This window comes from Haplochromis burtoni, unplaced genomic scaffold, assembly GCF_018398535.1.
Source record: "Haplochromis burtoni strain Fernald_Lab_line unplaced genomic scaffold, NCSU_Asbu1 Contig_1035, whole genome shotgun sequence".
Lineage (NCBI taxonomy): Eukaryota > Metazoa > Chordata > Actinopteri > Cichliformes > Cichlidae > Haplochromis > Haplochromis burtoni.
The window spans coordinates 70,607-91,947 of NW_024583396.1; the positions used below are offsets into that span (position 1 = coordinate 70,607).

A 21,341-nucleotide genomic window follows, 5' to 3' on the forward strand; every position below is an offset into this window, starting at 1 on the left:
CTCTTAAAGACACAGACAGAAACAAGAGACCCCTAGGACTCCAGTTTCGGCCAGGGCCGTAACAAACCTAAAAGGGTTGGCATAGTAAAAAAAACAAAACAATTTGCCATGTCTTACAGACATACTTTGTTGTCTGGGTCAACTGTATAGCAAGAGACAGAGAGAGGCGTTGAAAGCTCCAACTGAACTTATTGTTTCAGAGGAAAACACGAACACGGTGTACAGTCGAGTCTTAATAGCTTACTTACAACTGGGCTCGTCAGGCACTCTTCTTGGCTGCAGTGGTTATTATTATATTTACATGCTTCCAGCTCCCGTTTCTGCTCGATGACAACTCCTACTTTTCTACTCTCCTTTTTCTCCCTCCCTCGCGCTCACAGACACATAACGGATATGGCAGTCCATTCTCCCTGCGGCACAGACTACACTGCCAATAAGTAGGGATGTGTACCGGTCTGACATAAACGGTAGTTGCCTTTTTTCCTGAGATGTGATACACTTTGGATTCTAGCCAATAATTTTACCTTTGCAAGGATAGTAGGCAGGCCAAGGTACGTACGTTCTTTTAGAGAAGAGCTACAGATTAAAAATGCCCAAGGCGAAGCGGTCAAAAGTCTGGCTGTACTTCACAGCAAAAGATACAAACTCAGCAGCCTGCAATAAGTGCTTTAAGCTGATACTGTGATACTATGCAAAGGAAGTAACACCTTGAATCTGACGACAAACCTTGAGACATATAGCGTTCTGTTAAAAGCCGAGAAATGCACCGCTTGCTGCGAGACCTCACACTGTGCACATCTACTGCGGGTGTGGTGCCTGTTATCGGGCCCGGAGTTTGCAACATCCCCCAAAAACCCAAAGAGGAGACTCCTGGCCCATAGCCCTGCCAGTGTAGCAGAAATGATGAGGATGATGATGGCAGCAGCAGCCGTTCTTCTCTGGGCGAGTAGCTTAATGTTGTTCTTGTGTAATTTACGTTGAGTAGGCTAACCACGTTATTACATTAATGCTCGTAAGGTGAACTAGCAAACACCGTCGTAGTTACATGCGGCTGTCTTCTTGTTTGATGGCAGATACTCCCTTCACCCTGGCCAAAAAGGCTAAAATGACCAAAGAAAAAGTGGAAAACAGTAAACATGAGAGGTTTTTGGACAAAGTTTGTGTTTTTTCCATTGTTTAAGCACTGCTTCCAGCCAAGAGTGATACCATATATGCCCTATAGCTGCAGAAAAGGCTAACATTGTTATCTTTTTACAAAAAAACAGCTGAACATGAGAGGTTTTTGGACCAAGTTTGTGTTCTCCATTCTTTAAGCACCGGTTTGAGCACGTTTAAGCACCGGCACCATTTCAAAAGTACTGTTTTAGCACCGGTATCGGATAAAACCTAAACGATACCATCCCTACCCACGAGGCTACATTCTTTAGGGCTATACCTGTAACACTCCGCTTTGCCTTCATATTAAATTATTCTTAAAAATATTTCCTCACGCCATTATGAGACTCAAGATTGAGACACAGGCATTAGAGCCTCTTAATGCGTGTTTTGGTTAGGTTTCCATCACCGTGGAATTACCTAAAATAGAGAGGGCATAGCCTAACATACGAAACAGGAACAGACTTCTTTGTAAGCAACTGTACTCTGAATACTTTTTAAATAATAATAATATATATATATATAATATAATAATATATATATATATAATAATAATAATACTTTTTAAACAGTACCTGTAAAGGAGAACCGTTACTCATATTTTGGATTTTAAATATGTAACGGTGGTACATGTATTCCATTACTCCCCAACACTGTTTGTAGAAAACAACAGATTTTGTCTTGTTTTAAGCTTATTTGTTTTGCAAGGAACTGAACTCTGATTGAAACCGAACTGCTCCTCTCTCTCTTCAATCCACTGTACAACAACAGTCTCCTGCTTGTCTGTGAAGGTTCTCAGTCATCCAGCTCATCGTAGTCTAAGGACCTCGGAAAGAAAAGCGTCTGGACTTCTTTAAGTTGTTTGAAGACGTTTCACCTCTCATACAAGAAGCTTCTTCAGTTCTAAGGTCAAATGGTGGGGAGTCCCAGATTTGGGGAGTATTCCCCCGAGAGGGACAATCGACCCCCTAAAGATCCTCTACCTAATCACATTATTGATATATGTAATACACATATATACAGGAGAAGATGGATGAATGGATTAAAGATATTCTTAAATTCATTGCTAGTTACAGTTAAGCAAGATGTTCTAAGAGCAATTGGAGGAGAGTCACAGATTTTAAGCCCTATGCGAGTGTCCCCAAGAGGGTTAGGGACCCCCTAGGGATCTTCTACGTAATCACATGAGCCAAGGTGTGAAAACGGGTTTAGGTCACAATCAGCCAGGGTTTTGGGTGAGCTCATTGTGAAACCTGGCCCCACCCCATCATGTGATTTCCTGAGGCCAGATGGCCAAGGATGTAAGTGGGCGTTAAGGCGTCTGGCAAGGGATCTCAACGCTGGATTATAGATGGCAGACAGCTGGTGTCTTTGCTCAAAGATGGTCGCTCACAGTGGACAAAAATGGCGTCTTTCACTCCTCTTTCTAACCATCTGTCCTCTCTGTCCAAAATGTGAACATTGGCATCCTTTAGATGCAGATGGACTGCTGAGTCTTGTCCTGTGGAGGTGGCTCTTCTATGTTGTGCCATGCGCTTGTGACGTGGCTGTTTGGTCTCTACAATGTAGAGGTCTGAGCATTCCTTGCTACACTGTACAGCACACACCACATTGTTAAGTCTGTGTTTAGGAGTTTTGTGTTCGGGATGAACCAGTTTCTGTCTGATTGTGTTGCTGGGTCTGAAGTACACTGGGATGTCTTTTGCTTTCCTTTCCAAAAACTCTTACAGATTCATTCATAACCAAGTTATTTGTTATGGACTTCTCATGGGCCAAGATCAGAAAATTCCTCTTTCTTTAACGTGACAAAAGTAAATAATCTTTACTAAAATCGCTGAGATTATATCATTATATGAAACGTAGAGAACTGTTGAGGGCAGAGTTGAAAGCTGCTTGATGCCTGCTTCTGTGCTCACAGTGTTGTGTCTGTCTCCTGCAGATTGTTAATGTCCAGATGCTCGTGGCTGAGCTCACTCTCTTCAGTTGCTTGTCGGATATTGGTCACAATGGCCACCTTCCTCATCTTTGCCCGGAAAGACTTACAGAGGAAAAAGTAAACAACAGGGTCCAGGCAGACATTGAAAACTGCCACCATGGTGGTCACCTCCATTACATAGTTCAAGACTGAGCCTACAGAGTCATTGCTCCGCAGAAGACTATAGGGAAGACGAGCCAGGTGATAGGGGACAAAGCAAACACAGAAGATGCTGACCAGCACCAACATGTTCCTGCGAGACTTCACAAGCTTCTCGGAGCCAGAGGAGGCCAGCTGCCTCTGCTGTGCCTGCAACACCCTGCGGGAGGTGCTGTAGTAGAAGAAGACCATGGATATGGAGACCAACAAGAAGATAATGGGAGACAAAGTGTGGATGATTGTGAAGAACAGCTTGATTGATTCACTAAAGAAGGGATCACAGCAGCTGGGGTTAGAGGTCACAGGGGTCTGGGTGATGAAAAACAGGATGGTGTATGTCACAGTCGGAACCAGGAGAAAGACCCAGGTAATGATGGAAATGATGTGGGCAGTTTTTGCTGTCTGCAGGATGTGAGTTCCTGAAGGCTGGATGATCTTTAGATACCTGAAGAGAAAAGAAACGGGGTTTGAGTAGATGAATCAGTCACTATTCATTAATCAGTCACAGTGGTTTCAGATCAGTAGAAATTAATAAAGTCAAAAGTGATGTCAGTGATTTAGTCAGGCTGTCAGAATTTGTAGTAAAAACATGAAATGCAGTGTGAATTCAGTAAAAGGTTCCTCTAATCTTCATCATGAAGTTTACCTGTTGGCAGCGATGTAGCCCATGAATATGATGCTGGCGTACATGTTGAGGAAGATGGCACAAGCTCCAAAACTACAGTAGAGCTGCCGAATGATGACAGAGCTGCTGGCATAGTGGGTGATGCGGAGTGGCAGAGAGAGGCAGAGCAGGAAGTCAGCAGCTGTCAGGTTTTTCAGGTAGATCTTCAAGCTGCTCGATGCCCGCTGCTGTGCTCCACAAAAGTGAAACTTCATGATGAAGCCATTGAGGATTAACCCCACCTAAAGAAACACAGAAAGGATGGAGAGGACAGGACTTCAGTACATACACTGAGAACCTTTAACACATTTTTAACAGTGATCTGATGATTTGAAACTTACCAGGAACACTAGACTGTAGACCAGCATAAAGAAAGGATAGGCTGAAGTGTTAACAGCATCGCAGGTCTGGTTGGAAGATGAAGTCACATTTATTGTGTCAGCCATGTTTCTGGAGCTGAAAAATAAATCCAATTTATTGAGTTCAAGAAGGAGCAGTCATAGAAAACCACTGCTCACTCTTAATAACCAATTATACTAACACTTTATCATTAGGACTTTCAAAGGACTTTGGGCTAGAGGCAGGTTAGGAGCGTGAGCTCCAAGAGCTGGTTCTTAACCAAAGACTTCCCTTGCTAGCAAGTAAAAGATGTTCATCTTGTTTTTGTCGTTAACGAGAATAAGTTTCTAAACCAGCGGGGCTTGTGGAAACACAGATCCAACAGGCGGCCACACGGCCAGTGGCTGAGGCAACTAAGCAGATCGAGAGGCCCACCACACGGAAGCCAGTGGCGGCGACTTAGCAGGTCGACCAGGCCGGCGACGAGCTGCAGACGACGAGCTGCAGAGGATGGCGTGGGAGCCGGCGGAGGAGCAGCTGCCGGCGACGCCGTTTGAGCCGACGGAGGAGCAGCTGCAGGCGACAGCATGGGAGCCAGTGGTGACGGAGGGGCAGCTGCATGGCGACAGGGGGCAGCTGCAGGCGACGGAGGGGCAGCTTCAGACGACGGTGTGGGAGCCAGCGGTGATGTAGCCAGCGGTGACGGAGCGGCAGCTGCGGGGCCAGCAGGTGCGGGAACCTCTGGCTGAAGGCAGGCTGAAGGCACCAGGGAAGGTGGGAGGGCGTGAAAGGCTGGATCAGGAGATGGAAGCGGTGTTGGATTAGCAGGTGGACAGGCTAGCTGTTCCGAGCCTCCAGAGCATGAGGGCACTAGCTGGAGAGTCTCAGCTGAGCCTCTAGGGGGGTCAGGTGGAATTCTGGCTGCCCTCACCCTGGGTGCTGGGAAAGCCACGGGAGGTGGCTGGGCAACAGTCACCCCCACCTGAAAAACAGGAATGGGTGTGGAGGTAGACTGGGTCACAGCTGCCCTTGTCCTGGGAGCTGGCACAGGAGTGAGTGCTAGCTGGTCCCTAGCCACCCGAGGAGGTGCTGCAGGGACAGGCTGAGCAATAGCTGCCCTCACCTGAGAAAGTGAAACAGATGGAAGGGAAGGCAGTCTCTGAGCTGCCCTGCTAGCAGAAAAAGGTTGACTGATGGGTGAAATGGTGATTGAGTGGGAGAAATTACCAGGTTTAGCAGTGATAATGTCTTGAGCAGTGGCCTGTGATAGGCGGGCGATGTGATTGGCGGGCGAGCGAGGAGCGGAGCAGCGAGAGAGAGAGCGGCCAAAGCTTGGCAAGTGACACCCACTCTCCGCGGCTAATGCTCCTAAGCAGGTGAGGCAGCAGGTGGAGGACCCTGGTGTCTTCGAGGGCCGCCCAGAGCCAGACGAGTCATGTCGAAGATTTGCTCCCTCTCCAGAAATAGCCACTGTTTCCCCTGAAGCTTCTCTGCCCACATGGAGAGCGCTGCCTCCTGCCGCTCGAAAAAGTCAGAGTCCGCTGGGTCAAAAGTGTGTCTTCTTGGCACCGGTCGCGTCATTCTGTCAGGAGTGCCGTGTGTGGAGGCAAAGAAGAGACGACCCAAATGCAGGACTCGCAGTGAAAAAGATTTATTGGATCGAGAGAATGAACAAAGCAGGAACGGCAGGAGGCAGCGCTGCGTCGGTGGCCGGAGGAGCTTAGGGGAAAACAGCGACTTTTCGCGGAGAGAGAACACGTCTTTGCAGGGACTCATCTGGCTCTGGGCGAACCTGCTGCCTCCCCTGCATCGGAGCATTTGCCGGGTGGGTGTCACTGGTCAAGTTTCGACCGCTCGCTCGGCTCCTCGCTCGCCCGCCGGCCGCTTCACTCACTGGCCTCTCCGCATCGCCACGGCACAGCGGCTACGTCTCCCACCTCCGCTCAACGGAGGCTCCCGCACCAGACGCTCAGTTGTTTACACCGTCCGCTTCCTCTTCCCGGAAAAAGCGGTGCATATGCCACCATAAAATGGACCGTTTTGAGCGACTCCCCGTGTTGAGTTCCAGTGACTGTTTTCCACCCTCCTCATTTCATTCTTCACTTAAAACAAATAATAGACTAATCTCCGATCCATGGGGAGTTTCCCTCCTGGAGGATGATGTGAACTGGGAAGAATTTTTCTGCTCTGCTCCCTCTGAGCTGGGATTTATTAAGGACAATATCCGCACTTCAACACCCCCGTAGACTGTTCAATTAAAGACTGTAAATGGTGATGGCAGAAGGGACAGAACATTCTCTGATAAATCTATTACGGTCCCTGTGTACTCAAGCCCTTGGTCTGCTCACTCTAGGACTGTTTTATCTGAGACTGCTCCATCGTCCACCTGTCAGCCTGTTTAGTTTTCATCAGCCCAGGCTACTCTTAAAAATCCTCCTGCACCTACCTTTCAGTATCACTCACCCAGTCATTATTTCCACTCCTATCAGTCAGACTACACCCACACCTGTACCAGCTGCCCAGGACGAGGGCAGCTACAACCCAGTCCACTCCTGCAGCTGTTCGTGTTCATTGGGTGGGAAGGTGACTGGCGTCCAGCCACCTTCCATGCCTGCCCCAGCACCCAGGCTGAGGGCAGCCAAAACCCAACCAGACCTGTATAGAGGCTTCGAAGAACTAGCCCGTCCACCTGCTAGTTTATCACTCCATCCACCTCCTGATCCAGCCCTTCATGCCCTCACACTATCTCTAGTTAGGCTAGCTGAGCTCTTCCCCGCTCAAGCACCTGATGCGCTAGCCCAAGCTGCAGCTTTATCCCCTTCACTAATTCAGTCTATAGCTCAGCCATTAGCCTCACCAACCTCAGTCATTAGCCTCCCCTACCTCTGTTAATCTACCGGCCTTTCCTGTCCAGTTGGTTCAGTCTCCTCCTGTCCCCCAATCGCCCGTCTTCCAGCCAGTCCAGTCTGTCGTCCAGTCTTTTGTAGTCCAGTCAGTTCAGCCTGTAGTCCAGTCTCCTACCCAGTCTTTGGCCCAGTCACTCATGTATCATCCTGTTCTGCTCCCTGACTTGCCGCCACAGCATTCAGAGCCAGCTGTGAGCTTTCTCGCTCCTCAGCCAGAGGTTTCCGCACCCGCACCTGCACCTGCACCTCCCAAGCCATCACCTGCAGCTGCTCCTCCATCACCGCCGGACCTGCTCAGTGGCAGCCGCCGTCTTCCTCGCAGCTGCCTCTGTCGTGCTCGCAGCCACCCACCATATCTACTCCAGCATCACCGCCGGTCACGTGGCCGCCCACCTGAACTGTCTTTGTTTTGGAGTCCGTCCCCCCGTCCTGGGTCCCATCCGTCCACCCTTTTTTGGTTGGTCGAGTGCCGGCCTTTGACGGGGGGGGGTACTGTCAGCAGGGTGAGTACAGGGCTGAACATAATCTGACTAATGACATATGCAGTGGAACTAGAACATAATGCACAGAGACAGAAAGGTGGCACAGATAAACACGAGCACGTAGAAAATAACCTGAACACGAACAATTACACTGTCTAAACACACTAAGCCTACGTTCACACTGCAGGCGAAAGCGCATCAAATCCGATTTTTCTGACCCTATGCGACCCATATCCGATCATGGTGTGACGGTGTGAACGGCACAAATCCGATATTTTCAAATCCGATCTGGGTCACTTTCGTATGTGGTACTGAATCCGATACATATCCGATGTTTCAGAAAGCGACTGCTGTTTGAACGGTCATGTCGCATTAAATCCGTCTTTTACGTCACTGACACAAGACAGACGGCAATTATCAGCACCGGAGAAGACATCGTGAACGCTTCCTGGCCATCCGGTGAAACTGCTGGGAAGACAACGTTGGAGAAACGTGAACATTTTATTTGCACTGTATAATCTGCAGATTCTGACAGAAATCTGCAACTATCCTTTGAAGCACCGCTCCTCTAAAACAGCAATAAGGATAATTATTAGGTTATTTACATTATTATGTATTTACATTATTATGTAAATAACAAAATAACACAAGTCCGAAGTCTTTATATTAAGACCATCAGTCAAACAATGCTGTTTGCTCTGGGTGTAAACAGAGCGCGTTGTGTGTGACGTCTTCTTTTGCGCATGCGGGCCGCTTTGAGCTAGAGCGCGTTTGCGGTCACATTTTATTTGTAGTGTGAACGAGCAGACACAAAAATTGGATTTGATCAAAAAATCGAAATTGAGCATTAAGACCTGCAGTGTGAACGTAGCCTAAATGTCACAAATCTCTCACATCTTAAAACTCTCTCTCTTTTGTTCTCTCAGAACCATCACTCCTAAAACGTCCCCCTCTTCCTAAAAAAAACAAATACCATGTTTCCATATCATTTTTTGATAGGTCAACATTGTACCTTTTTCCACCGATCGGAAATGGTGTTTTTTGTTTTCTAAACTTTCGGTGGGTCAACAGCAGAGACTGCTTTCTAGCCCTGTCCTTAGACAGTAAATGTGACGACAGTATTCAGGAAAAAACACAGCGTTTTTTTTGTTTTGTTTTTTATCATGACTCTGGTTTTACCTGGCCTATCACCACAATTTAAAAATGGGTACATAGCATCTTATTACTATGCTGCCTTAAATTGGTCATATGACTGGTTTACCACAACTACTTTATTCTTGCTCAGCAGTGCCCATGCAATTGCTTCCTCCCTGCCCCTGCCCCCTATCATCACTTGCACATTAAACAAGTATCAACTGTTTAATTTCCTTCTCTAATCTGATCAATGTTTCAACATTTGTTACTTTCCTTACTATCTGGCTTTTCTAAAAGCCGATTGAAAAGCCGAAATTGGGTCATCATACGCCTCAGTACATAGATTAAAGCTGTCATCTGCAATAGCAACTGGATAAAATCGTTAACAAGGGCCACAGTATGTGTGTCATGTATAAATGCAGAGAAGAAATCCCTGTATGCAGATGGAAAATGACCAAATATATTGCATTACTGAATATACAACACTTTTTTAAATATAATGTTGTGTTACTCACAGATTGTTCATAATAAATGCAAAAAATGAGTGTAAGGTTGATTTGCAGGCTAGTTAGGAGCTCTTAGTTAATAAAAAAGTGTTATAGAGCTGTAGGTTGTGCATCTTGAACACTGCCAGAAACCAGCTGTGATGCTGCGATCGCTGTATCGAAGGAACATAGTGTTTCTCTTCTAGCGTGTCAGAGCTGGTAAAGTATCTTTTATATATGCATATTTTAAGGTAAACATGAAATCAGTAGAAGAAAAAAGTGGAGCATGAAAAACAAGCAGGACTCACCTATGTTTCTGCAGATGTCAATGAGTAGGAAAAGCTGCTTGAGCTTTTATATGCTCTTTTATCGTACTGCTTTAAATCTGGAAACACCGCGATCACCCTTCTACCCTGCACTCTCACTTACTTCCTGTTTGTCTTCACTGCAATAAAAGTACAACAGATTTAGAAACACACAAAAAACATGTCACTGTCTATAGAGAGGGAGAGAGAGAGAGCAAAGGGGAGAGACAAGAAAACTCCTTATCTGCATTTTAAGAACGTATGTGATCTTTCTTTGCCTTTAGACAATAATTCTGATGGCAAAAGAGGGACAGGCAAAAAAAGAAAAAAAAAGTTGATAATGTGATATTCATCAATTCAATTCAATTCAATTTTATTTATATAGCGCCAAATCACAACAAAAGTCGCCTCAAGGCACTTCATAGATACCCAACAATCATATGACCCCCTATGAGCAAGCACTTTGGCGACAGTGGGAAGGAAAAACTCCCTTTTAACAGGAAGAAACCTCCGGTAGAACCAGGCTCAGGGAGGGGCGGGGCCATCTGCTGCGACCGGTTGGGGTGAGAGAAGGAAGACAGGATAAAGACATGCTGTGGAAGAGAGACAGAGGTTAATAACAGATATGATTCAATGCAGAGAGGTCTATTAATACATAGTGAGTGAGAAAGGTGACTGGAAAGGAAAAACTCAATGCATCATGGGAATCCCCCGGCAGCCTACGTCTATTTCAGCATAACTAAGGGAGGATTCAGGGTCACCTGGTCCAGCCCTAACTATATGCTTTAGCAAAAAGGAAAGTTTTTAGCCTAATCTTAAAAGTAGAGATAGTGTCTGTCTCCCGAATCCAAACTGGAAGCTGGTTCCACAGAAGAGGGGCCTGAAAACTGAAGGCTCTCCCTCCCATTCTACTTTTAAATACTCTAGGAACAACAAGTAGGCCTGCAGAGCGAGAGCGAAGTGCTCTAATAGGGTGATATGGTACTACAAGGTCATTAAGATAAGATGGGACAAAAAAAAAAAAAAAAGAACGTATGTGATACACCGTAATGTGTGGTAGCGTTATTATGTGATTTACCTTTTGTGTATTGTATAAGTTTCCAGGTGTATTTTTCTTAAAGGAGGCCCTTAATTTGGTGATTTTGGGTGGAGAGTCAACATGTTGTGCAATCCCAAGTTGCGCCACAAGGGGGCACCTCCACCCTAGTGATACGGTTTAGTGTGAGCTACCGCTCGTCTTCAGATCTGGACGAAACGAGGGAGGAAAACACACTACCTGTAGTCCACCTGTTTTTTTCAGCTTAGTAAATAATAAGGCAACACATGTGGTCCACATGATTAAGATGCCAAATAAGGGTAAAACCCGACCAACAGTTTGTCTTGGTGGGATCTGTATTTGTCTGTTTTTTCTCTTTGAAACGTGTTATGGTTAAGAGAGCAGAGCTAGCTTAGCTCACCGCATGCTGGAGTAGCCTTTGTCTTTGGCTTCTTCTAAACTGAAGGCAGTCTCTTGTAACAACAGTACACCACAGCTCCTCTATATTAATGAGTTCACAGAGACAGTTTGATGTTCTACCACTGTAATTGTCTAAAGTTAGTGTAATAACAACTCTGGTCACTCTGAAATGTTGATGTGGAGATTTCCAATACAAGTTTGTATCTGAACCAGTACGTATGTTTGTTCTATTAAACTATGTGTGGGGAAAAAGTGTGATGTGTAACTTTGAGTAACAAGCAACAGATATGACTGTTTAGATTTTTTTATATTATTTTAGTTTACTCAGATTTTAGTAATGTGACACAAAGAGATTAAGAAGTTTTTGTAACCTATATTGTGAACACGTGAATGTGTATAAATAAAGCTTTAGCAGATGCGAGAGAGGAAATCACACTACCTTTCATCCATCTCATCATTTACTCTTTTTTTTCAGGACCATATATAAGCTGTTTGTTGCCCTCTTACTAGGGGAGTGTTACATACACTAAGCAGAAGGAAGGCACCCGGAGACTAGATAGTGTCTGAACCCCTTTCCAGGACGAAACAACCAAGATTCATGAATACATCAGGAAGATAGTTGCGACTTATTATTTGCTTAGTAACTATCTCAGACAGCCGAAGCCAGAGAAAAAAGAGGAGCAAGAGGAACCATCATTGAAAACATGAAAACATGGTATTTAGCGCCAACAGATAGAAGAAGTGGCTGATATTAATCTAATGTTAGAAATCTGGACCAGTGGATGGACAAAGCTGGGCTGAAAGATGGCACAGTGGCACTAATCATAGCAACACAGGAACAAACTCTAAAAACAAGATCAATAGTGTCATGGTCCATGCTGAGTGTCAAGGGTGTTGCTGTATGTTTCCATTCTGGCCCATGAGTCCAGGTTCTGCCTGTCTGGGCTAAGTTCCTGTTTCTGGGTGTATATTTGCAAACACTAAATGACTAGATGAAAGACCCATGGCCTCACGATACAGATTCCACAGTCAGGTAATTTTGGGGATACAGATGGTGGGCTCCACAATACTGTCTGTAATCTTTTTATTTTTACCAGTCATCATATTATTTACTTGGATTATGTTCTGATTTTTTTTTTATTTTAGTCTCTGAAGGATAAATGGGTCCAATGCAATGTGCTACAAGATAGAAGAGTAAAGATAGTAAAGATAGAAAAATGTGAATTTCACTTTTCATCTGTCTTTTGGTCACTGGACGTGTTGCTTTGGCCCTGGCAGAGGCGGACACATTGTTCACCATCTCCTTCCTTATCATTCCTGATTGCCTTATTAGGTCCTTGTCTAATCTCGTCTAACTCGAACCTGCAGAAAGTCTCACAGTCTTGTTCTCTAAAACCTAAAGAATTATGTATTATTATGGTACCTGGGATAGTGTCCAGTTCTGATCTGACCCTGATAAGGAGGGATGGATGGATAGATAATTCATAAATTAATTGCTAATTCCAGTTAAGGGACTACTCAGTGAACTGAACTCTGGGTCTTTGCAGCCTGGCTACAGTGTTGGGAAGATGAGTGGGGCTGTTCCAATTTTCCTAACTTTGCCGAGAGCTTTTTTATAGAATAACAAACAGTTTTTCCACAACAAACTTTTCTTTTAAATGACTGCAACATCATTTTCTTTCTATCTTATGAAAATTTATACTTAAACTTATTTATTGTTCCAGTAACCCATCTGAACAGTTCACTACACACATGGATGGTGGTATTTTGATAAAGCTCTGTCTTTAATATCAAATGGTTTCCTACTGTAGCTCCACGGTCTCCTCTCAGATATGAACAGCCTTGACAGAGACAGAAAGCAGCCAGCTGCTCATCTCAATAAGTGGTTCTACAAATTGTGTGTATATAAGTCATGTCCAAATTCATGGGCTGCATCCTCCTGAGGACCTGGCCTTCACGGTCTACGTGGGCCGGGTCCTCAAAAGGTCGGGTAGGCTGAAAGTAAACCCCTGTGAAATTGGACGGTGTAGCCTTTGGATTTGTGTCACTGCTGTCTCGGTGGAGTTTAATAAACTCTGCCGTCTGCTCCTTGCGGTGATCTGAAAATGATGTGCCGGGAGTTTCCTGTTCTCTGCTCCTCGAGCTCTCGGATAGCTATCGAGCTGGTGGATAACAGACATCTCCGAAAACGTCGGAGCACTTTTGCAAATATGTGATATCTTGATAAACGGAGCAGATATTTAATGTTTACACAGCTATATCCTCGTCTGCAAATATGTTAAAAGTTTATTTTTTGACCCAGAAAGATAATAAGAGTAATATTAAAAACTTAGTAGCAGCCGCCATTGTTGGAAACTGGAATTGGACGCCCACCCCCAGACACAAAGAACCACCAACGCACCGACACCTGAGGGAGTCCGCCACTGGCAGGGGAAGTGGTGGTGGGTGGAGATAGGCCTCCAAACCTTGGAGGGCCTGAGATGTCCCCAGAGAGGTGGCGTCTGATACCCAACCTGACATATAGACACAGACATACAGGCACACACAGACACAAACATCCATTCCCACCCTCATGCTCTCATATGCACTTACTCCACACTCAACCAACGTGGAGACAGACATAAAGAGACGCTGTACACACGATCACACTCCCCAAGCGTACTCTACGAACCGGGTCTAGGTACCCTTGCCCCTGGAGGGGGGAACTGCACCCAGACCCAGGTGGTGTTACCGGTGTCCGGGTACACACCGGCTCACTCCTTGGCGGCCGCTTATCGGGGCCTGGAGCCTGGGGCTCGCTCGGGCCACTTCGGAGGTGGGGTGCCCCCGGCCTCTCGGCCTGGGGCTCGGTCACTCAGGCACAGCTGGCTGCCGGCGGAGCTCACGGGCGCGTCACTGCAACTCCCCCTGGCTTCTGCTCCGCGGCTGCTGAGTGAGCCCTCATCTGGGACTCTCCTCAGCTCTTACTGGGACAGTGGCGCGGCTGCCCCTCTGTTGGTCTTCCTTGGTCTCTTGTGTTCTGGGGGCCTCTGGATGTCTGGAGTTTTGATCTCCTCCATACCTGCTTCATACCCTGGAGGACGGGGCTGTGGCTCCCCACACTCCCTAGCAGATCGTTACATGGAGAAACCTTTGGAATGCAAGCATGCTGATCCACACAGGTATGCACACAGGTGTACACACGGGTATTCACAGACGCGGACTACAGCTTTCTTGGCTGCTGCCTCAAAGCACATTGTGCGCTGTCTATCTTGCGTGCTGCACAATATCGTTTATTATTTAGTATCTACTGATATCTACTGCTAGCTAGTTTATTGTGATGGTGCCTTTTTTTTTATTATGTTGCTCTTTGTTGTTTGCTTTCTCTTCTGTTTTTTTTCTCCATACAGGTGACCCAGGTGTTTTTTTTTCTTTCTTTCCCCCCCTTCTCACCGTCTCTTCTCCCCTTTGGTTTTCTTTCTCTCCCTCTCTTTCTTTCATTCTTTCTCCCTGTCCTGTATAAAATAAATTCATAATTATAATAAAGGTCAATCAAATGGACCAATATGGCAAGGCCACGATGATCCACTTGATAAAATAAATCCGCTTGGCATCTTTCTTGGCCTTAAGACAACAATTCTGATGGCTAAAGATCCAAACGGACACAAAAAAAAAAAAAAGGAAACTGGAATTGGAACCGCGCTATGAATTCTGGGATAGGTTGGGCAACTAATGACTGACCCGACCCATCCTTCAAATTCAGGGAAAAAGAGGACGCATTTGTCGACTGAATTCGGAGGAGTCTACGAATTTGGACAGCCTTCGTTGCGTCGCTGTGACGTAATCGGCCTACAAATCCATCCTCAGGAGGATGCAGCCCATGGATTTGGACATCCTCACAGCCACAACTCATTAGACTAGGAACCCATTTTACATCGTGGGCCACATAAAGCCCATATTGAGTTTGAAGTGGGATGAACCAGTGAAACAATGAAAAATGAACATCCATCCATTCACTTCCGCTTATCCTTTTCAGGGTCGCGGGGGGTGCTGGAGCCTATCCCAGCTGTCATAGGGCGAGAGGCGGGGTACACCCTGGACAGGTCGCCAGTCTGTCGCAGGGCTAACACACAGAACAGACAACCATTCACACTCACATTCACACCTAGTGGAATTTGGATTAATCAATTAACCTATCCCCACAAGCTGCATGTCTTTGAATGGTGGGAGGAAGCCGGAGTACCCAGAGGGAACCCACGCAAACATGGGGAGAACATGCAAACTCCACACAGAAAGACCCCGGCCTGATGGTGGAATTGAACTCAGGACCTTCTTGCTGTGCGGCAACAGTGCTAACCACCGTGCCGTGAAATATGAATATGAATATGTCAAATTTACATTCTGAACAATGCATTAAAAAAAAATGCAGGCCAATCAATGAATACATATTCACTGATTGGCCTGCATTTTTTTAAAGAATATATTTGTCAATTTACAAGAAATGTCTTATTTTATTTTTTATACTAGATATTGAAAAACATTTCTTGGTTATTTAATTTTTTATGTAGTATTGTACTTCATTATCATGGTGTAGTATGAATGACCTTTAGTAGGAAAAGCTGTAATACATATAAAAATACAGTTAAAAATCAAAATTTTGTGCCTTCCAGTGGACTAGATTTATGTTTCACACCGCTGCAATTGAGGGATAAGACGAATTTTTAGTGTAACAGAGAATCTGAAAATGAAAACCTAGATGTTATCCTGCAATGCCAACTTTAATACTAATAAACTTGAAAAAAATATATCTTTATCAATAGGCAAACTGAAAAACACAAACAAACCGGAACAAAAGCAAAGCCATGAACTGAAACCTGGAATTATTGTGTTAGAAAAAAACAAAGACATCAGGAAACAACATATGGCAGTTCCAGAAATGATGCTCAGTAGTGACGTCAGCTATATCGCACAGTTTTTCCTCATCTTTCTGGGTGAGTGGCTTCATCGTCCTGGAAACACATGAGTTCCTCTCTGTTAGCTGTACAGTAAATAATTGTCTCAAATTAAATATAAATAAAAGAAAATTGAGTCATCAAGTCCTGGAGCATAGCACAAAGCGAACATATCAAATGTTAAAATTCAGTAATTGTCTTTTTGAACAATATATTTTCATTTTGAACTAATGACAGTGAACATAATATTTCTGTTTTTAATGCCTGTGTAACATATGTGTTAAACACTTGTGAATTTCACCCAAAACACTTTCTTTTTTTGGAATAAATATGTCATTTTTGCATCTCACTTTCCTACCTGTGTGTTCGGTCTGTGTGCGTTCATGTGCGTGTGTGCGCTGCGTGGTGACGTAGGCGCGTGCATGTGTGCCCCGGTCACAGCTCCTTTCAGCATGGCCGGAGGTAAGTCACTGCCACGTTGCTCTCAGTTAATCAAAGTTTGTTCGGATCCCAAGCTGCAGTGTGAATACAGCCGAACCACCGCGTTTTTGTTTATCGTTAAGAGACTCATTCGGGATAAGTTTTGTGGAGGACGGAGTTCATTAATACACACTTATAATGAGTTATAGTCGAGAACGCAGCTAATATGCTAGCATGCTAAGCTAGCCTGATCGCTAGCGGCTTGAGAGCGTACTCGCGGCAGTCTCCCCTTTTTTTCTAACAGCATGCACCTTTTTTTCCTTTGTCAGGAGAGGTGTACTGTCAGTCACGTGACACACACGGATCGAACACGTATTTCTGTGTTGCAGGTATGGAGATGTTTTTATGTTTTGGAGATGCAGTCTTTCATTTATTGTTCTTATAAGTTGTTTTGATGTTTTTTCAGTGACATATTGTTTATTTTGTGCTTTTTGTTTTTGAGAGCTTAAGTTAATGTTTTAAAACAATTTGTTGTATTTGGTACATTAATGAAGCTGCAAAACAGCTCCTTTCAGCATGGCCGGAGGAGAGGTGTACTGTCAGTCACGTGACACACACGGATCGAACACGTATTTCTGTGTTGCAGATGTACAGTAAAGAGCCAAAGATTCAGCACTGTCTCCTGCCTCTTGCTTCAACACCAGAACACAACGCAGAACAGCAGGCGTAACACTTGAACGGGTTACATTGGTGCCGTGACCCTTTGGATTCATCAAGCATCGACGTCATCTCGATCACCGTGGGGAGCTCTTCGCAATTGCCCTCGTTCCAAGTTGGTTGCTTTTCCTAACTTGTGCGGGACTTTTTGAATGAGCTTGGACATTTAATCTGCTCAATTCTCATCCTGAATAACATTAAGTGTTAGTTAAGAATACTGTGTTTGCTTTTGTACAGTTGCACTATTTGGAATTTTGTTTCTTGCGATTGTGCTTTATTCATCATTATGGAGCCAGCATCTGGTTCAGAGGCAACTGGTGTTCCTGATGGGGAGGTTTCCTCTAATGTTGGTTTGGGGCGAGGGTGGTTTCTTGGGGATGGGGTTCAGACACCTAAAGTTGGTGTGTCATTTGCTCCCAAGTTTTGTTCCACTCGTCTCCAGGTTCCCCCCTGTGACATTCAGACCCCGCAGACAGCTGGCAGTGCTGAGTTGAGTACACTCATCTCAGATTTGGCCAATCAGATTGGTCAGTCCATTGTAGCCCAGCTGCAAGGTGATAAGGGGACCAGTATGCCTACTGAAAGCTCTAAGGCTGAGCAGGGACCCCCTGAGCTAAATTTGTCTGGGGTGAAACTTGTCTTGCAATCAGACGTCAAGGAGCCACCAGTTTTCAGGGGTGATGGCAGTGATAAATTTTCCATTCATGAATGGGTTGAAATGATGGAAATGTACTTTGTAAAACGCAACACACCAACAGATCAGCGATCACGTGACATATTGGCTAGGTTGATGGGGAAGGCTAAGGATGTAGTGAGGGTCACCCTACGTCACAACCCCTCACTTGACCATGTCCAGGTTCCTGAATTGATATTTGACATTCTGAAACAGCACTTTAGTGTATTGACTTACTCTTCTATGCCTATGGCTGACTTCTATAACACCAAACCATTACAACATGAGGGAGTGATGGAATATTGGATAAGGCTAAACAATGCTATTGACGCTGCTGACGAGTGCTTGCGTAGGCAGGGGCGTAATGTTGAGGATCCAGGGCGTGAGGTCTCGATGATGTTCATCAAGTATTGCCCTGACCCCATCCTCTTGAACAGGCTCAGCATCAAAGCAGCTGAGGAGTGGACAACCACTGAGGTTCAAGAACGCATTGATAGCTTCCAGCGTGAACTCAGGGCACGCAGTCAGGGCAGTTTCCACACCTCACAGAGGAGAGAGGTTAGCCACAACTGCTCTGTTGTGCCTCAAGAAGCGATGGCGTCACAGCCTGGTCAGGCCAGCGTCGCCTTGCAGTCTCAGCCTACAGCAGCAGCCTCAAACCTCGCTTGTCAGCTTTCGCCCACAGCAGCTTGCTTCACTCCTGTTCTAGCTGATGTTTCGACAACCTGTCCTTCTGGGACATCAGTGTCTTCTTGTCCGGTGCCTACGCCTACTCCTCAGTTCCAACAGTCACCAACATACACTGTGACCACTCAATCTAGTCAGCAGTCAGTTGGTTGCGAGCTTGGTTCGACTAACACCCAAGCTTTTGATGTGACTGGCATGCGCGCTCTGATCAGCCTCTTGGATCGCGTGATTGCATGTCAGAATGTGCAGACTACAGCCCCTGCATCTGCACCTTCGCAGCGTTTTACCCGCGGGCCCTTTCTTAAGAAGAGTTGTCAGGTCTGTGGCAACACTGGTCATTCCACTCACATGCACTGCAGGAGAGAGAATCTCTGTCTTGCATGCTTTGCTCCTGGTCATTGGAAAAAGGACTGTCACAGTCGTCGTGAGGGACGGGAGGCCGGGGCTGTCGCGAGGCAGGGTTGGCCTTCGGAAAACTGAATCACCCACATTTGGAGAGGGGCAGTGTGGGGGATGAACCTAATACCCTCAATCATGATGAATCGGATCTCGAAATTCTTTATGTCAACACCTGTTCAACAATGCCAGAGGGGTACCGTGTCGTGGTTCAGGGACCAGCAGTAGTGCCTACATTTGGTGAATTGTTCTACACCCAAGTTGCAGTGAATGACAAGGTTAACTTGAGGGGCATGATGGATTCCGGGTCTATGGCTTGCACTATGAGTGAAGAGGCCGAGAAGTCACTTAGAGAGGCTGGGGCTCTTGTGAGTGGACCGCAGTCGGCCGAACGTATTGTGCTGGTTGGCTGTGGTGGGAAGCAGACCCACCCAAAGTGCGTTTATGACTTGACACTTACTGTCCACGGTGTGAAATGCATTGTACCAGTTTTGGTAGTGTCGGGCCAGCGTGATGAGCTCATCATTGGCTCCAATGTTCTCAAGTACCTGATGCGAGTTATGAAACATTCTGATGACTATTGGAAGCTTGTGTCTGTGGGAAGCAAGCACTCGCTTCTTGACTATGAGCACTTCTTGGACATGATGTCGTGCACCACCAGATGGAGGGGTGAGGAGGTTCCTGACAAAATTGGCACTGTGAAACTGCCTCGTGCTGTGACACTACTCCCACGGTGTGAACATCTGGTATGGGGCAGGCTACCCAGCAATGTGCCAGTCTCTCCAGGCAGCACGATCATCGTGGAACCTGCACCTCTGGGTCTGGGCCGAGAGACGTTCTTGTTGGCCGGGTGATCACATCCATGTGGGGTGATCGGTGGGTGCCATTGAAGATGACCAATCTCTCCTCAAAACCACTGACCTTGAAACGCAACTCGAGGGTTGCTGTTGACTATAGCGCGAAGATGACTAACGGTCTCTCCTGAAAACACTGACCTTGAACGCAACTCGAGGGTATGCTGGGTCCGTTTTCATCTGTGCCTTGCGGTCGGAGACCTTAGGATTTGCAGCAGAGTACTCGCAAGATGGCGGATAATGGGCCAGTCGAACTCAGACTGTAGGGGAATTTCCAGCAGGACTCCTGCAAGATGGCGAGTATGGCCCAGGTACCAGTCAGTGGGCCAGCCGCTACTGAGGCTGTCTTGAATGACAGGTTGTGCTCCCTAGGTTTGGGTGATCTTGACATTGACTCATGCCATGGCAGCTTACATTCAAAGAGAGAGCTTGTTGAGTTAATTGAGCAGTATGAAGACATCTTCTCTAGACACCCGCTTGACTGTGGCGAAGCTAAATGCTTTGTACATCGGATCCACCTGACTGATGAATGCCCATTCCGCATGCCTTACAGAAGAGTACCCCCGGCTCATTACCAACAACTAAGGCAGGTACTCACTGACATGGAGGAGAAAGGGATTATTCGCAAATCCATCAGCGAGTATGCATCCCCCCTCATAATGGTCTGGAAGAAGGATGGTGGATTGGGGATTTGTACGGACTTCAGGTGGTTGAATGCGCAAACTCTTAAGGATGTGCACCCACTCCCTCACCAAGCGGTTTGCGTTGCCGCGCTTGGGGGCAATGCCTTCTTCAGCACGATGGACTTAACCTCTGGGTTTTACAACATTCCAATGTGTGAGGAGAATAGAAGTACACCGCTTTCACAACGCCTGTTGGCCTGTATGAAACCGGATGCCACAAGGGCTCTGTAATAGCCCAGCTTCATTTATGCGCATGATGCTGAACATCTTTGGTGACCTCAACTTCACCAGTCTGCTCTGCTACTTGGATGACCTCCTGGTCTTTGCTCCCACTGAAGAGGAAGCCCTGTGCGGCTCCGAGCTGTTTTTCAAAGGTTGAGAGACAACAATCTCAAGCTGAGTCCAAAGAAGTGTAATCTGCTGTGGAACTCAGTCAGGTTTCTTGGTCATGTCATCGACCAGACCGGAGTCGCTGTGGACCCAGCTAAGGTGGAAGTGATTTCCAAGATGCCAAAGGAGGCTCTAATGGAGAAGGATGGTTGCACTCCTTCTGTGAAAAGGATTAAGTCCTTTTTAGGAATGGTCTTTTTCTATCAGTGCTTCATTCCTGGTTGCTCTGCCATTGCCAAGCCTCTGTTTGCTCTGACGGCTGGCCAGAAGAGGAAAGGACGGACTAGTCAGGCTGGGAGGGGTGCTGGCACGTTCAGGAAGTTGACTGCTGCAGATTGGAGCCCTGCATGTGACAAGGCCTTTCATAAACTGAAGGACAACCTCCTTAACTGTGCCGTGTTGGCTCATCCTGACTTTTCACGACCGTTCATTTTGTCTGTGGATGCTTCTCTGGATGGACTGGGAGCGGTTTTATCACAATTGCCTATCGACGGGGATAAGGCACGCCCTATTGCTTTCGCGAGCAAAGC

At 46.2% G+C, this 21,341-nt stretch overlaps 2 protein-coding genes across 2 annotated transcripts; one reads left to right on the top strand and one right to left on the bottom strand.

Moving 5' to 3' along the window:
- Positions 1–2,787: 2,787 nt before the first annotated feature.
- Positions 2,788–9,711, bottom strand: LOC102296087 (P2Y purinoceptor 14). Its single transcript, XM_005951874.2, has 4 exons — positions 9,608–9,711; positions 4,295–4,409; positions 3,936–4,195; positions 2,788–3,734 (listed from the first exon to the last, which is right to left on the bottom strand). Exons 2-4 carry the CDS (start codon positions 4,397–4,399, stop codon positions 3,068–3,070), a joined length of 1,032 nt encoding a protein of 343 aa, XP_005951936.1. The 5' UTR covers positions 4,400–4,409; positions 9,608–9,711; the 3' UTR covers positions 2,788–3,067.
- A 6,553-nt stretch (positions 9,712–16,264) lies between these two features.
- Positions 16,265–18,968, top strand: LOC121813003. The gene is made up of 3 exons (XM_042216388.1): positions 16,265–16,453; positions 16,741–16,800; positions 17,058–18,968. Exon 3 carries the CDS (start codon positions 17,415–17,417, stop codon positions 18,966–18,968), a length of 1,554 nt encoding a protein of 517 aa, XP_042072322.1. The 5' UTR covers positions 16,265–16,453; positions 16,741–16,800; positions 17,058–17,414.
- Positions 18,969–21,341: the final 2,373 nt, after the last annotated feature.

Bases quoted from the DNA above. Each gene is read 5' to 3' on its own strand.
- LOC102296087 (XM_005951874.2), bottom strand. From the start codon at position 4,399: ATGGCTGACACAATAAATGTGACTTCATCTTCCAACCAGACCTGCGAT. The intron at 4,196-4,294 runs GTAAGTTTCAAA...GTGTTTCTTTAG, and splicing joins TCTACAGTCTAGTGTTCCTG to GTGGGGTTAATCCTCAATGG. The intron at 3,735-3,935 runs GTAAACTTCATG...TTTTCTCTTCAG, and splicing joins GGCTACATCGCTGCCAACAG to GTATCTAAAGATCATCCAGC.
- LOC121813003 (XM_042216388.1), top strand. From the start codon at position 17,415: ATGGAGCCAGCATCTGGTTCAGAGGCAACTGGTGTTCCTGATGGGGAG.